The 15,524-nt window shown below is 42.7% G+C and overlaps 1 protein-coding gene across 1 annotated transcript; it reads right to left on the bottom strand.

Annotated features, from left to right (window-relative positions):
* Positions 1-307: 307 nt before the first annotated feature.
* On the bottom strand, positions 308-13,562 carry MCM3 (minichromosome maintenance complex component 3). Its single transcript, XM_075860891.1, has 17 exons — positions 13,316-13,562; positions 10,683-10,795; positions 10,392-10,600; positions 8,614-8,744; positions 6,565-6,803; positions 6,209-6,317; positions 5,976-6,129; positions 5,373-5,504; positions 5,062-5,270; positions 4,685-4,859; positions 4,054-4,180; positions 3,812-3,962; positions 3,157-3,297; positions 2,647-2,750; positions 2,381-2,457; positions 1,785-1,854; positions 308-1,354 (listed from the first exon to the last, which is right to left on the bottom strand). Exons 1-17 carry the CDS (start codon positions 13,391-13,393, stop codon positions 1,156-1,158), a joined length of 2,418 nt encoding a protein of 805 aa, XP_075717006.1. The 5' UTR covers positions 13,394-13,562; the 3' UTR covers positions 308-1,155.
* Positions 13,563-15,524: the final 1,962 nt, after the last annotated feature.

Below are 15,524 nucleotides of genomic sequence, written 5' to 3'. Positions count from 1 at the left end.
GATGAGGCCCTGGCTTTTCTGATGTTTTTTGTCCCATATAAAAGTTTGTCACCCATTTCAGATCATGCCATGTCTGCACAGCAAGAGCGATGTAAGGGTTTACATTGTGACTGACCAGGACAGCTGAGAGAGGGCAGGATGGGTGACCAGTTGACCAAGGAGCCAAAAGAGCAAAAATGGCCGCCAACGTCAAACAGTTTCTTCCTGTCGTAGAAACTGAAAGATTCTGGAGCGCAATAATGACTTCATGTGCTCATATCTGGCTGGCAGCACAAACATTTACCATAATAAAATAACCACAAGGTAATAAAATAACCAAAACATAAGTCTTTATTTGACAATATTACACAAGACTTAAGTCAGCACTGACTTTTATGTACAAGGAAACACAGCGGAAGAACAATTTTCTTTACAATTTGCTTATACCTGGAAAGGGGTAAAAGTTCTAAACAAATAAAAGTGTCACAGCAGCAACAAAGTGACGTATGAGGGTATTAAAATATACCTATGATGCTTCCCAACTCTTCCACATTGAATTAAACCCTCACATAGGTTATAAAATAGACCTCAGCCTAATATCCTATTGTATTACGCCTGCAGAGAATTAAAACAAGAATCTGTAAAAATATAAAACCTTAAGTCCCGGGAAAGCTGGGTGACACCACACCAATGCCATGACGTGTCACCCAACTTTGCTAGAGTAATAAACAGCAAATGGTCTAGTTACACAATGTGGTATGGGCTTTACTAACAATTTTTTTTTTGTTTCTTTCAAATAGTAAAAAAAAAAAAAAAAAGAAAATAGTTGAAGACCTGCAAATCTCCACAAGAGGATGGATCTTCACCCTTGACTTAAAGGAATACTCCAGGAAAAACAGAAAATGTGTTAGTGCAGGGCTTGAGGGTGGTGCATGACAATGCATGCACTGCCCCCTTCAGGTATAGCACAGTATTTGTTTTTCCTGGAGTGTTCCGAATATAAAACAACTACACGTAAAGTGTAAAGCAGTAAAACACTTGTAACAATGTAGAACATGAGCTACATTTAAGCGTTTCCCCACATGGAGGAAGCAGAACCGGCACATGGGTGACGGCCCCGACGCCACGTTTCCTCATTAACCACCGAAAGTTCTGATTTTCAGAACAAGTCGCACATTAGATCAGGAATACTATATTTTCAGAAACCATAATATGGTTCGCTTCCTCCATAAGTTCCAGCGCAGCCTTCACCTCCCCCGCTAAAAACGGAGCCTCATTGTTTTTGTTTATGGTGTCCATGAGGGCCGGCATGGCGATCGACTGGGCATGAGCAGATTTGAAGGCATCTAGAAGAGCGGCCTTGAAGTCCTTCAGCCTAAAAAAGCAAAGTGGACAAAATTTTAGTACCCACTAGTGCAGAACAAGTCTGAACTATTACAACATATTTAGCACGTATGGTGAACGCTGTAAAAAACAAAACAAAAAAGGAATAAAAGGCGATCAAAAATTTGCAAGTATCCCAAAATGGTACCAATAAAAACTACAACTCGTCAAGCAAAGAAATACGCCCGCATCGTTAGCTACAAATGTACACCATCGTATGGTGTGTGAACTAATGATATCAGCCATTAAATGTGATCAGTGAATGGCTTCATTCACTGACAGCAATCAGTTATTGATGAGGAATTAAAACCACAGTATATAAGACGTTTACAGAACTTGTAATTATACAATGAAAGGAAATCCCTTTAAGTGACGTTGAGGCACTGAACAGGGATAGTAGTACAATGTGACGGCAGCCTCACCTGTCTCCGGACAGACCGCTCTTCTCTGAGGATTCAGATTTTCTGCTCGCTGGAGTTTTAGGCGATTGCACTGTAATTTAGAAAGAAGATGGACAGCCATGATGCATTATATAACAGAAGTCGAGCTCTTCCTTACAGAGAACCTAGAAAATTCTTTAAGGGTATCAAGTTGTTTTTCCCACTGCCCTTAAAGTGCACCTCCACCTAATAAACGTATGAACTGGAGCACCAGGAGGTCCATAGAGAGCATTAAGAGACTTCTTCGGCCTGCCACATGGAATGCATAGACTACATACAACCCCAGTAGATTGAGGGTAATTCTAAAGCACACTGCACCAGTGAACTATAGGAGACTGTGTTAAACTATACCCTATGGTTAACACTATACCTTCCACAATGCACGACAGAACATGCTCTACACAGACATGTGTTCCTGATGAACTATTCGTTAAAGACTTGCTTCAAATAGGAAAGAGACTGCTAAATACAGATTCGGTTGCAAAGCTTCATCTACAAGTTTATTCACTGACAGCAAGCAGTTAAAACCTATCCATATAGGCCTGAATGCAGAAGCCTGCAGCCAATAGAGTACTAACCATCAGGAGTCGTCTCTTCTGTATCGCTAAAATCATAGGGATCATGTTCCTCGCCTTCTGTCGCACCAGCGGCTTTTCTAAAAACAGAATATAGTTTAGTAATTACTCACATAAGTTGTGACAATTGGAGAAACTGGAATACACAATTTCCATGAATGTAGAGGAATCAGACACTGGTAATAAGGAAGTAACTATATGATTATAATCCTAACAACCATCAATGGAAAATAAACGACACAACATATAAAGTAGGTGTCCCCCCCAACCTCTTCTTCCTGGTTCTCCTCTCAGTCGTGACCTGCTGCTGCTCTTCTTCCTCGGTGTCCGTTTCCTCATCTCTCTTCCTTCGTTTCTTATCCTTCTCAAGCACCTTAAAAAGCAGAGAGAAAGCAGAATTTAGCTCTTGGTATTGAAGACAATTTCTACACTACAAAGTCTGACTAGTAAATTTGCCTTGAGAAACACTGAGCAATTCTTCATGAAGTTGAAGCAACAGTGACACACAGTGGCAGCAAGCGGGTACTGCACATTAGATGATCTAGCTGGTGCTTAGAGGGGAGAAGACCACAGTGCAAAAAAAAGTAGCGCCCACTAATGGTGTTGATTCACATAACAGGAGGGGGTCACAGTGCTCGTCTTATACACCTTTATAGCAGAGGAAAGCAATGAAATACCTGCCCTGCAGATGCTCACACCAACAGGAAGGGTGCAAGGGGCCACACTGAGGTAAGTTCTGTAATACACTAGCATGGGTTGACCGCATAAACCCCCCTCACCTTCTTGAAATACGCGTACTGGACGAGTTCCACAGCCGCCTCTGCGTCTTGCAGCTGCACGGTTTTGCTCATTCGCACTTTAGCATGAGCTGTGGACAGACGGATCAGAGTCTCCAGGGAACGAGCAGTCACCGGAGAGGTCTGAAAGCAGAAGGATAGGATTAGTATTAAGCCTACATAGATGTATTAATAAAATAATTCATTGGCCGCAAGAAAACATCTTGAAAATGGTGAGTACGTAAAATAAAAAAAAGTTGAAGACTAACATGACGGTCTACCTTTGAACACCTTATATAATGGGTTTAGAAACCTGTGCCGTTTAACTTCACAATATATATTTTCTTACGGGTCGGAGATTGAAATCCCCCCAAACTTTCCTTCCTACAGCCAGAGGATTAAATGATAAAATTGTGGATGTTTGCAGTCACCACTAGGGGGAGCTGAATGCACAGATTTATACAAGTAATGAATAAGTCTGTCTACACTCTTGAGCTCCCCTAGTGGTGTCTGAATGGGACAACTCTGAAGGGAAGATTTGGCACGCCGATTCCTATAAAGATATAATTTTGGATATAGCTAGATGAAGTTCAGAGGATAAAAACGGCAGGAGGCGAGCCAGGGGACATGTGCAGCACGTGGAGCTTCAGGTACTCACCCTGGCCACATCGCTGCTCATCTGCTCCTGGTTCCTGAGGCGGGAATACTCCTCGGCGATGTAATTAGCAGCTTCTGCGGTCAGCAGCGGTTTGTACAGCTTGGCCACGTGTATGTACTTGCGCATGAACTCCGTGCTGATAATCTTCTCCCTGCGAAAGAGTAAATAACATGAACCGTGACTCATGCAGTCAGTAGGGGGCAGTGCTGTCCTGGTCATTAACATGTGGACAAGCTTCTTACCGCTTCTTCTTCACGCCGTGCAGGAGGCTGTCATGCTTCTCGTAGATCTGCATTTCCTGCTGCTCCTCGTTACTGACATTGGGGTCATTGGTGGCGAGAATGTCAACAGCGCTTCCCAGGGGCATAGCTAGAAGAAAAAAAAATAATCAGAAGGGACTATCCCATTCAAGACTTCCTATAGCAGGAGGTGAAGCTTAATTACTATAGTAATGAATTTTGTGAACTCTGCTTCAATAATTTTCAAGATCTTAGATTGCAGTCAGTGACTGGAACATTCTTGTTCACATTTAGAGGCTGAAACAGAGCCCCCCCCCCTCCCCCTTCCTGCTTATTTGAGAATGACGTGAGCAGGACAGGTGTTCAACTACCTTGTGTTTACATGTTAAGACAAAACCTCAATGCAATCTTCTCTGGTGCAGTGCAATCAGGGAGATTTGAGACTACTTTAACATTTGACTGCCAGGTGTGGACACTAAATCTACAACAACGCACCACAATGAAGTGGCAGTTAGCTACAGTCAGATGAAATCTCCCAGCAGAAAGCCAGCACCGTGGTAAATGCAGCTTTGGATGTGACTGGAGTATAAGACAATGTGACACAGTCAGTAGAAGAGGTGTAAAGCATCCTTACCATCTCCATCTTGCTCTCCGACGCCTCTGTAGCGGTGCATGCGCAGCACATGGTCCGAGATCTCCCGGTCCTGCTCTGGATCCATCTGATCCAGCATAATAAACAGGAGATCGAAACGTGAAAGCAGAGAGTCCTGGAGGCCGATGTTCTCCATGGGAGTTTTGTATTGGTCGTACTGTAAAGAATAGGAAAGGCAGCGATCAATGCACAATGTCATATTAACCTGTAAATGCCAGATGTTCGCTATAGTTTCTGTGAAGCCTGGGTGACAACCAATCAGACAAGTATAGAATTGTAAAGTGACAAACCCCTGAATGGCATTGTTAGCCTTAAACCGCCTTATAATCATGGCCTCTGCAGTATAATCCGGGACTCACCCTGCCATAGACTGGGTTGGCTGCGGCCAGCACACTGCAGCGTGCGTTTAACCGCGCGTGGATGCCGGCTTTGGCAATAGTGACACGACCTTGCTCCATGACCTCGTGGATGGCTGTACGATCCAAGTCAGACATCTTGTCGAACTCGTCAATGCAGACGACTCCCCTGTCCCCCAGCACCATGGCACCGGCCTCCAGTCTTCTCTCCCCTGGTTAAAGAGAACATGACCCAGTAATAAATAGGAGATAAATTCTGAAGCGCTGGACAATTCTGCCTCGATAAGACATTAAGAATATCAGTTTGTACTTACCGGTCTCTTGGTCAGTGGTGACTGCAGCTGTTAAACCCACGCCTGATGACCCTCGGCCGGTGGTGGGGATGGCACGGGGGGCAGTGCACAGCACATACCTTAGGAGCTGGGACTTTGCCACAGAGGGATCACCTAAATAGAAAAAAAAAATCACGATCCCTAAAATCAGATGGTGCGAGTCATAATAGAAAGGGGGTTCTGTACTTCCGAACATTAATGCCATGTGATTAGTGGGGGTCTGACTGCTGCCACCTCCATAGACAGCGGTGGTTCACGTTCTCTAATATGGCAGCTCAGTCCTATTATATGACTGGTACACAGGGGTAATATACGACTAACAAAGCTCCACGGAGGACCCTTAAATGGCTTCTCCTTAGCAGGTCTAAGACCCATTGGTGTAGCCTCATAAGCCCCTTCTATACCCCCAAAAAAAGCTCTGCAGTGATCTGTGACGCAACCAAAGCCCGTCAGCGCTGCTCAGATTACAGTCACTTGTACTCTCGGTCACAATCGAGGCGTTCAGATACAGGGAGCCGCTCTCTCGTTTTGGGATCTGTGCTGGTCCAGACAAGGTGGTGAGATGTGACCGATAACACAACGTACCTATCAAGAGCACATTAATGTCTCCTCTGATCCTGGTTCCATTATCCAAAATCTTCTCCACCCCTCCGAGCAGCATGCATAAGATGGCCTTCTTAATGTAAAGGTGTCCATGAATACTGGGGGCGAGAGACCTGGACAACTGCTCAAACACATCCTGAGAAGCAGAAGAGGCAGGTAAAGGACGGGTCGTGATCAAGACAAAGCAACATTTGCACAGGATATTACAATCTCACCTTGGAGTGGTTCTTGTTGAACTTCTTTATTTTGGCCAAGTCGTCGGCTGAGAAGACGGGGGACACTTCCTTACTCATCTGCATCACGTTGCAGGCTAACATTATAGTCCTTCAGAAATGAAGACATCGAATTGTAATATTAGACATTTCAAGTGTTCCCTTTTAGGAAAGCTGGAAATCAACCAACGAGGCTACACAGCATGTTCCTCAAAGACGGAAAAACAAAGCAGTTTGCCCTTCAGTACAATAGGAAAGATGGGTGACAGCCCCCCAGGTTGCCCATAGTTTCCAAAGTGAACCAATGAAGTTATATTGGTTGCAGCCCAATTATATTTTTTGGTCAGAAAGACGGATACCTGAAAGAGCCAGACGTGTAGCCATTGTTCTTGGATGGTAAGCAGCGATAAGTCCCGATAACCTGCACGCGGTCCCCAGGCTTCACCTTATCCACAAGATCATCGTCCAAGATAATGTCTACAGAGCGCGGCAACTGACCAGCAGGAGCCTTCTCCGGCATCTCTTGAATGGTGATCGTCTGGTGGTCTTTGTACAAGGAGAGGCCAAACTCCGTCTCCAGTGGGTTATTGTCCTCATCCTGCGCGGGTGCAATAATAAAACACTCGGGTAAATTAACCCCTTAATGACCAGCCTATTTTAAACCTTAATGGCCAAGCCATTTTTTACGTTTTTCCATCGTCGCATTCCAAGAGCTATAACGTTTTTATTTTTGCGTCGACATAGCTGTATAAGGTCTTGTTTTTTGCGGGACAAGTTGTATTTTTTAATAGCACCATTTTGGGGGACATATTTATTGATTAACTTTTATTAACTTTTGTTTGGGGGGAATAGAAAAAACCTGACATTTTGCCACACTTTTTCGCGTCTTAAAGCTACGCCGTTTACCGTGTGATATAAATAACACAATAACTTTATTCAGCGGGTTATAAGTGCAACGATACCAAATTTGTATAGTTTTTGTATGTTTTACTACTTTTACACAGTAAAAACGCATTTTTTTCAAAATTATTTGTTTTTGTGTCTCCATATTTGAAGAGCCGTAACGTTTTTATTTTTCAGCCGATGCGGTTGTATGAGGGCTTTGTTTTGCGGGAAGACTTGTAGTTTTTATTGGTACATTTTGAAGTAGATGCGACTTTTTGATCACTTTTTATAACATTTTTTTTAAAGTCCGGATTCACAGAAAACAGCAATTTTTCCATAGTTTATTACATTTTTTACGGCGTTCACCGTGCGGGTTAAATAATGTAATAGATTTATAGTTGGGGTCGTTACGGACGCGGCGTTACCAAATATGTGTAACTTTTTTTACTTTATTTTGTTTTTTTAATAGTAAAGCAGTTTATAAAGGGGAAAAGCTGGGTTTTTCATTTTTTTTTAAATTAACTTTATTAAACTTTTTTTTTACTTTTTTACTAGTTCCATTAGGGGACTTCACTATGCGATTCTCCGATCGCTATTATAATACACTGCAATACTTCTGTATTGCAGTGTTTCACTGCCTGTCCGTTTAAAACGGACAGGCATCTGCTAGGTCATGCCTCTGGCAGGCATTTGCTCCAGGCATACCTGGGGGCCTTTATTAGGCCCCCGGCTGCCATGGGAGACAGACACTCGGCGATTGTATCGCCGGGTGTCGGTGGGGGGGAGAGGGAGCTCCCTCCCTCTCTCCAAAACCACTCAGATGCGGTGCTCGCTATTGCGCACCGCATCTGAGGGATTAAACGGTTGAGATCGATACTAATATCGATCTCACCCGGCAGAGCAGGGACGCTCCCAGCCCTCAGCTGCCTCTGGCAGCTCCCTGCTCTGTTAACTTAGTCCGATGCCGCGACGTAAAAAGTCTATGGCATCGGAATAAGGCCCGTTAGTGGCCGCCGTTAAAAGGCGTATTGGCAGTCACTAACGGGTTAAAGGAACGGGTGAGCAAAATCAGTAAGAATGAATGAGAGCCACTATAATTAACCCTCCATCAACCATTGCATTCACAGCAAGCAATAAAATGCTATTTTTGTAATAGAAGATGGTCTTGGCTGACATTTAGTGGCTAAATTTGAGAACTACATTGTCGTAAATCTACAAATAATCATGACACAAAAATGATATTTATGTTTTGCTTCGACCAGTCATAGCACTATAGGCCCATGTATGAAAAAGCGTGGCAGATTACAAAGGGTGGTATGAGAAGCTTTTAACACTTTTTTTCACTTCAAATCAATTTCATGTTTGCAGTCAGTTTTGTATGGATATATCCTGGTTAACACAAACACTGAAAACAGTCCTGACCTCCCTGTATAACCTTCTAATACAATTAGTAGAAATTATTTCATCATTTTTAATATCTTTAGACAATTTCATAAGTTCTTTGTGCAGGTAGCGGTGCGCACCTTAGTGGGATAGAGGCTACTGGAGGGAAACGCATCCAAACTGGTCATGTCTGTATACTTGCGCTCAATAGTCTTCTTTGTTGCTGGACAGTAATGGACGCTGCGCACGACTTTAGGGCGAACCAGAGAACCTGAAAGATAATGTTAAAATAAAAATATTTTCTAAAATCGCATATAAGAGATTATAAAAGTGATATTCTTGTATATAGGGGGCAGTATTATAGTAGTTATATTCTTGTATATAGGAGGCAGTATTATAGTAGTTATATTCTTGTGTATAGAGGGCAGTATTATAGTAGTTATATTCTTGTATATAGGGGCAGTATTATAGTAGTTATATTCTTGTATATAGGGGCAGTATTATAGTAGTTATATTCTTGTATATAGGGGCAGTATTATAGTAGTTATATTCTTGTATATAGGGGCAGTATTATAGTAGTTATATTCTTATATATAGGAGCAGTATTATAGTAGTTATATTCTTGTGTATAGAGGGCAGTATTATAGTAGTTATATTCTTATATATAGGAGCAGTATTATAGTAGTTATATTCTTGTATATAGGAGCAGTATTATAGTAGTTATATTCTTGTATATAGGGGCAGTATTATAGTAGTTATATTCTTGTATATAGGAGGCAGTATTATAGTAGTTATATTCTTGTATATAGGGGCAGTATTATAGTAGTTGTAGTCTTGTACATAGGGGGCAGTATTATAGTAGTTATATTCTTGTATATAGGGGGCAGTATTATAGAAGTTATATTCTTGTATATAGGGGCAGTAGTATAGTAGTTATATTCTTGTATATAGGCGGCAGTATTATAGTAGTTATATTCTTGTATATGGGGGGCAGTATTATAGTAGTTATATTCTTGTATATAGGAGGCAGTATTATAGCAGTTATATTCTTGTATATAGGAGCAGTATTATAGTAGTTGTAGTCTTGTACATAGGCGGCAGTATTATAGTAGTTATATTCTTGTATATAGGAGCAGTATTATAGTAGTTATATTCTTGTATATAGAGGCAGTATTATAGTAGTTATATTCTTGTATATAGGGGCAGTATTATAGTAGTTATATTCTTGTATATAGGGGCAGTATTATAGTAGTTATATTCTTGTATATAGGGGCAGTATTACAGTAGTTATATTCTTGTATATAGGGGCAGTATTATAGTAGTTATATTCTTGTATATAGTGGCAGTATTATAGTAGTTATATTCTTGTACGTAGGGGCAGTATTATAGTAGTTATATTCTTGTATATAGGGGGCAGTATTATAGTAGTTATATTCTGGTATATAGGGGTAGTATTATAGTAGTTATATTCTTGTATATAGGGGCAGTATTATAGTAGTCATATTCTTGTATATAGGGGCAGTATTATAGTAGTTATATTCTTGTATATAGGAGCAGTATTATAGTAGTTATATTCTTGTATATAGGAGCAGTATTATAGTAGTTATATTCTTATATATAGGGCAGTATTATAGTGGTTATATTCTTGTACGTAGGGGCAGTATTATAGTAGTTATATTCTTGTATATAGGGGGCAGTATTATAGTAGTTATATTCTTGTATATAGGGGCAGTATTACAGTAGTTATATTCTTGTATATAGGAGGCAGTATTATAGTAGTTATATTCTTGTATATGGGGGCAGTATTATAGTAGTTATATTCTTGTATATAGGGGCATTATAGTAGTTATATTCTTGTACATAGGGGGCAGTATTATATACACACCAAGTAGAACAGTAACAAGATCCTCATACTCACACTTGGTAACAATTCCCTCCACACAGACCGTACAGCCCAGGAATCGTGACGTCAGTGTCCTGGGTGAAACGTGTTTAGAGCCAAAGCTTCCTTCCAGACCAATATAGAAGTCCTCGTACTGTTTGGCGTAAGTGCCATCGATGGAGGCAACAAAATCCTTCAGAGCTCGCTGAAAGGCTATGAGTTCCTCGAAGGCCTTGCTCATGAGCCTGGGTAGACGAGATTTGTATGAGTTATGGTGGATGAGTAGACTGCAGGGCCACACACGGTCCCTCCATATTGAGTACTTACTGACTGGCCCTCTTATCGTTCTTCCTCCGTAGATCATTGATATTCACTATCAGCCGGTACTGGCTCTCACTGATCATGTCCCGCACTTTGCTCTGGTAAATGCCTTGATCTTCCTGCAGGAGAGGCAAAAAAAAAAAAAGGGACTATTTAATTTCCAAGCGGACGGTCAATTCTTCTAAAGAATTAGCATATTTTTTTGACTATAAGACGCACCCAGGTATTAGACTACAGACAATAATTGTTTTTATATTTTGCTAGCTTTACAAAGCAAAAACGATTTGTTAAGAAAAAAAAATTGTTCTGTTTCACCACATTCTGCGAGACATTTTTTGTTACATACGATTTTTTTTATTACTAGTTCACTCTTTTTTTACTTTGTGCTTAAAGAAAAATGGGAAAAGGGCTTTTTTCAAACGTACTATTTTTTTACTCTCCTGATAATGTATCTAACCATTTTTTTTTTTTTTTTTTTTTACACATTTTATTAGTTCTCCTATGGGACTTGAACCAGAGATCATTAGTTCGCTGGTACAATACATAGATGAGTTACCGAAACAGTGTAACTCGCTGAGCTACGTTGTTTCCCCTTACTCCCTTAGTAGTGAATGGCAGTCACAGAAGCAGCGTAGCATGTGAGGTATACCGTATCCATAACTACTATTCACTTCTATGGGAGCTATGGAAACAGCGCAGCTCAGCGAGCACTCGTCTGTTTTCTTAACTCCCGACAACCTGACCAGGAAGTGGTCGGGAGACAGCAAAGCGAGTGAGATAGAACTGGGTTTAGGGGCCCCGTTCTAGAGATAGGTGCAGGTCCGGGAAGGGGTTAAAGAGTCTCTGTCATCAGATTATAAGTGCCCTATCTCCTACATAATGTGATTGGCGCTGTAATGTAGATAATAGCAGTGGTTTTTATTTTGATAAACGATAATTTTTGAGCAAGTTATGAACAATTTTAGATTTATGCTAATTCGTTTCTTAATGCCCAACTGGGCGTTTTTTTTACTTTTGACCAAGTGGGCGGGCGTTGGGGAGAGAAGTGTATGAGGCTGACCAATCTGTGTCATACACTTCTCTCCATTCATGTCTATCTGTATATACTGCACAGCGTGATCTCGATGTGCTGTCACATACTCCCACAGAAACTTTACCAAAGTGTCTTGAGAGTGAATAGACATCACCTCCAGCCAGGATGCGATGTCTATTCATACTCCCGACACTTCGGTAAAATTTCGGTGGGACTTACTCACAGCACCGCGTGATCTCGTGAGATCACGCTGTGTTGTGAATACAGATGGACATGATGAAATGTGTATGACGCTGATTGGTCACTGATTGGTCAGCGTCATACACTCCTCTGTACAACGCCCACTTGGTCAAAAGTTAAAAAAAGCCCAGTTGGGCATTAAGAAACTAACGAGCATAAATCTAAAATTGTTAATAAATACCTCAAAAATGATCGTTTTTAAAAATAAAAACCACTGTTATCTACATTACAGCGCCGATCAGATTATGTAGGAGAGAGGGCACTTATAAACTGTGACAGAGCCTCTAAGTATGAAGCGGTCATGGAGCCCGGCGCTGCCAGGTCCCTTGACTGCCCACTATAAGACCCAAGGACTTTTTAGCAAGCCTTATTCTTGCTAAAAACGGCATCTTATAGACCAAAAAAAAAACAAAAAAACAGTACATATCCCCAAAGGATGAAAAAAAATCAAATTCTTACAGCGGAGTTTGTTGCAACGTATCAGTCTGGACTCTACACAGTTTACCTCACATAGGATTGCTCAGACTGGATGCAACCTTAGCAAATCCACAACGGTTATGTCCCGTTCTGAAGTTCCGTCTGAGGTTTCCATCAGAACGGGGGCCCTGGGCAGACACAGCGTTGGCATCAGCGTTGGCTTTCTGTTACGGGGTTCCGTGGGAGGTTTCCGTTGGGTGAACCCCGCAACGCAAAGTCAAACTGAAACCATAGCTACCGTTTCAGTCACCATTGATATCAATGGTGACGGAAACCTTGCTAATGGTTTCCGTTCGTCTCGATTCCAGAAGGTTTCTGGTTTTCCAACTGAATAGCACAGACGACTCCGCTATTGATTCCGTCATTAAAACGGAAACCTGCCGGAATGGTGACAAACAGAAACCATTAGCAATGTTTTCGTAACCATTGACATCAACTGTGACTGAAACGGAAGCTGTGGTTTCACGTTCAATTTCCGTTGCGGGGTTCACCCGATGGAAACCTCCCACGGAACCCCAGAACGGAAAGCGAACGGTGATGTAAACAGGCCCTCAGGGTCCCGCTCTGACAGAAACCTCAGACGGAACCCCAATGGAGATGTGAACAAAGCCTAAGAATTAGTTTTCAGTCCCTAGATGTAAACAATAGCGTTCCCATTCACCGACAGCAAGCACAGATCTTGAAAATGGCAGCTACATGAAATGTATCCACATTAGGTGGGTCCCCCACCTATCACACATTTATGGCACATCCGAGTGGAGGAGATCGGTGCAATTTGTGGCCGATCTGACCTGATCGACCGAACACTTTAGCACAAGGGGAGAATGGGTGGGAGAGCGAACCGTCCATCATACTCTCCATAGAGCCCCATACAACGCCCCTCACCCACCTCATCGTCCAAGAAGTCGAGGTATTCGCGCTGAGCCTCGCGCAACTCCTGGTCATCCACAGCCTCGGGAGCCGCCATTTCTCTTTCTTGCGATACCGAGTACAGATAAGGAGGGAAGAACGAGGTGTCCGCTGCGAGTCTCACGTAATGGCCGCGAACTTTCTTTGCCCGCTCCGACTGGCGCGAAAATCCAACGAGGCTCTAGTTTTCCCGCGAAACGCTTGCCAGTCCCTACTTCGGATTGGATAAACAAATTGACGCGAACGGACCGACAGCCAATAGAAAACTAAACTGGCAACTGGGGGCGGAGCGATGATAAGCAGGCAGAGACTGTCTGTCCCTGATGTTATGGCGCATAGGCGGAAGTGATGTAAGCAGCGCCGGATGTGCGTCTAGATGCGGGTAGCGCCATATTTGATTTGGGAGAAAAGAACGGTAGATTTCGGTCATTAGTAAAGGAAAATTTGAATAATGTGGCATCTTCAGGACCGTCAAAGTGACGAATTATCAGGCATACAAGACTATTGGAATTGGTGGGCAAATTGTCGAATTTAGGGTCAAATTTGTCATAATGACACTTGCCTACTTGCGAAAATTACGAGGACATAACGTATGCAGATAACGTATGACTTTGTGCCAGACTTTAGGTTCATTTTATGCTAGAGGCTTTACAGTGCCATCCACAGTACCCAATAACAGTGCCAGCCACAGTACCCTCATAACAGTGCTAGCCACAGTGCCCCATAACAGTGTTATTTGCAGTGTCCCCATAACAGTGTCATCCACATTTCTCCCTGTCATCCACAGTGCCCCCATAACAGTGTCATCCACAGTGCCCTTATAACAGTGTCATGCACAAGACACTTGACAAGTATACACACGCTACTGTGCCGGAAGCAGGGATGAGCGAAACACAAATGAACCCAGCGGACTCTTGTACATTTCAGGAGTAGACATGTATGGGCATAATTCCCAACCTAATTATTAGGACTCCGGCATATAAAATGCCACCATGACGTTGCCACCAGGCCTAGGGGTACGTTACAGCGTAGGTGACGTCAGAGTTGGCACTTACATGTACATTTGCAGTTCGGTGGTCTAATCAGCGGTACCTATATTGAGAATTACGCAGAATTGGGCCCTGAAACCCATAATATCAGTCTGATTTACCACCCGTCGGCTAATCAAAGGGCACTGACGGAAATTGGCAAGTGCTGTGATCGGCAGTTCCCGTCACTGCCATAGACTTTGAACGGTACGACAGGGCGCAAGCTCGGCCACCGCTGCATTCAATGCCTCCAAACAAGTGGTCTCGCTGCTGGAGGGGACTGCACACAGGAACCCATTATGGCAATCAGTGAGGTCCCAGCGAACGGACCTCCACCGATCTTACAGTTACCACCTATCTAGTGGATGGGTGATTACATGTTACAACCAGAGTACCCCTTTAAAGGGGGTTTCCCATCAGGGACATTTATGCCATATGCTCAGGATATGTCATAAATGTCAGATAGATGCGGGTCCCACCTCTGGGACCTGCACCTATCTCTAGAATGAGGCTCCCTAAACCCTGTTGTACTGCTCTGTGTTGCGACTGAATCGTGTGATTCGAGACCTTGAATTCCGGAAGCAGCGTAACTCGCTGAGCTACTCTCTTTGCATACGTCCTATAGAACTGAATGGTAGATACAGAAACAGCTTAGCTCAGTGAGCTATGCTGTTTCCGTAATTCATGGTCGTGAATCAAATGCTTCAGCTACAGCACAGAGCAGTAGATCAGAGTTTAGGGGCCCCCGTTCTAGAGATAGTTGGGGGTCCCAGAGGTCCCGCATCTATCTGACATTAATGATATATCCTGTGGATCTGTCGTAAATGTCCCTGATGGGAAAACCCCTTTAAGGACACGAATGGAAACGTCATTCCAGGCACTGACAATTCGCTTCACACAATTCAAGATGGGTTGTCATCGTCAGTCGCTTCAAAGCATTTTGTGAACAACTTCTTGGTATATAGCTTCTTAACGATTTAACCCCTTAGTGACCACAAATACACTTTTTCACGGTCATCACTAGGGGCTTATCCACACGTAACGGAATTGCTGCAGAAAATGATGCGAATTCTATCCACCGCACAGCGAGATCTCGCTGTAAATGACAGTTTACAGCGTAATCTCGTGAGACTACGCCTTCTATGCTGTAAATCACAGAGA

This window comes from Rhinoderma darwinii, chromosome 4 (assembly GCF_050947455.1).
Source record: "Rhinoderma darwinii isolate aRhiDar2 chromosome 4, aRhiDar2.hap1, whole genome shotgun sequence".
Lineage (NCBI taxonomy): Eukaryota > Metazoa > Chordata > Amphibia > Anura > Rhinodermatidae > Rhinoderma > Rhinoderma darwinii.
Note: the sequence above shows the minus strand (reverse complement) of the source record. Positions and strands in the feature narration are given on the sequence as shown.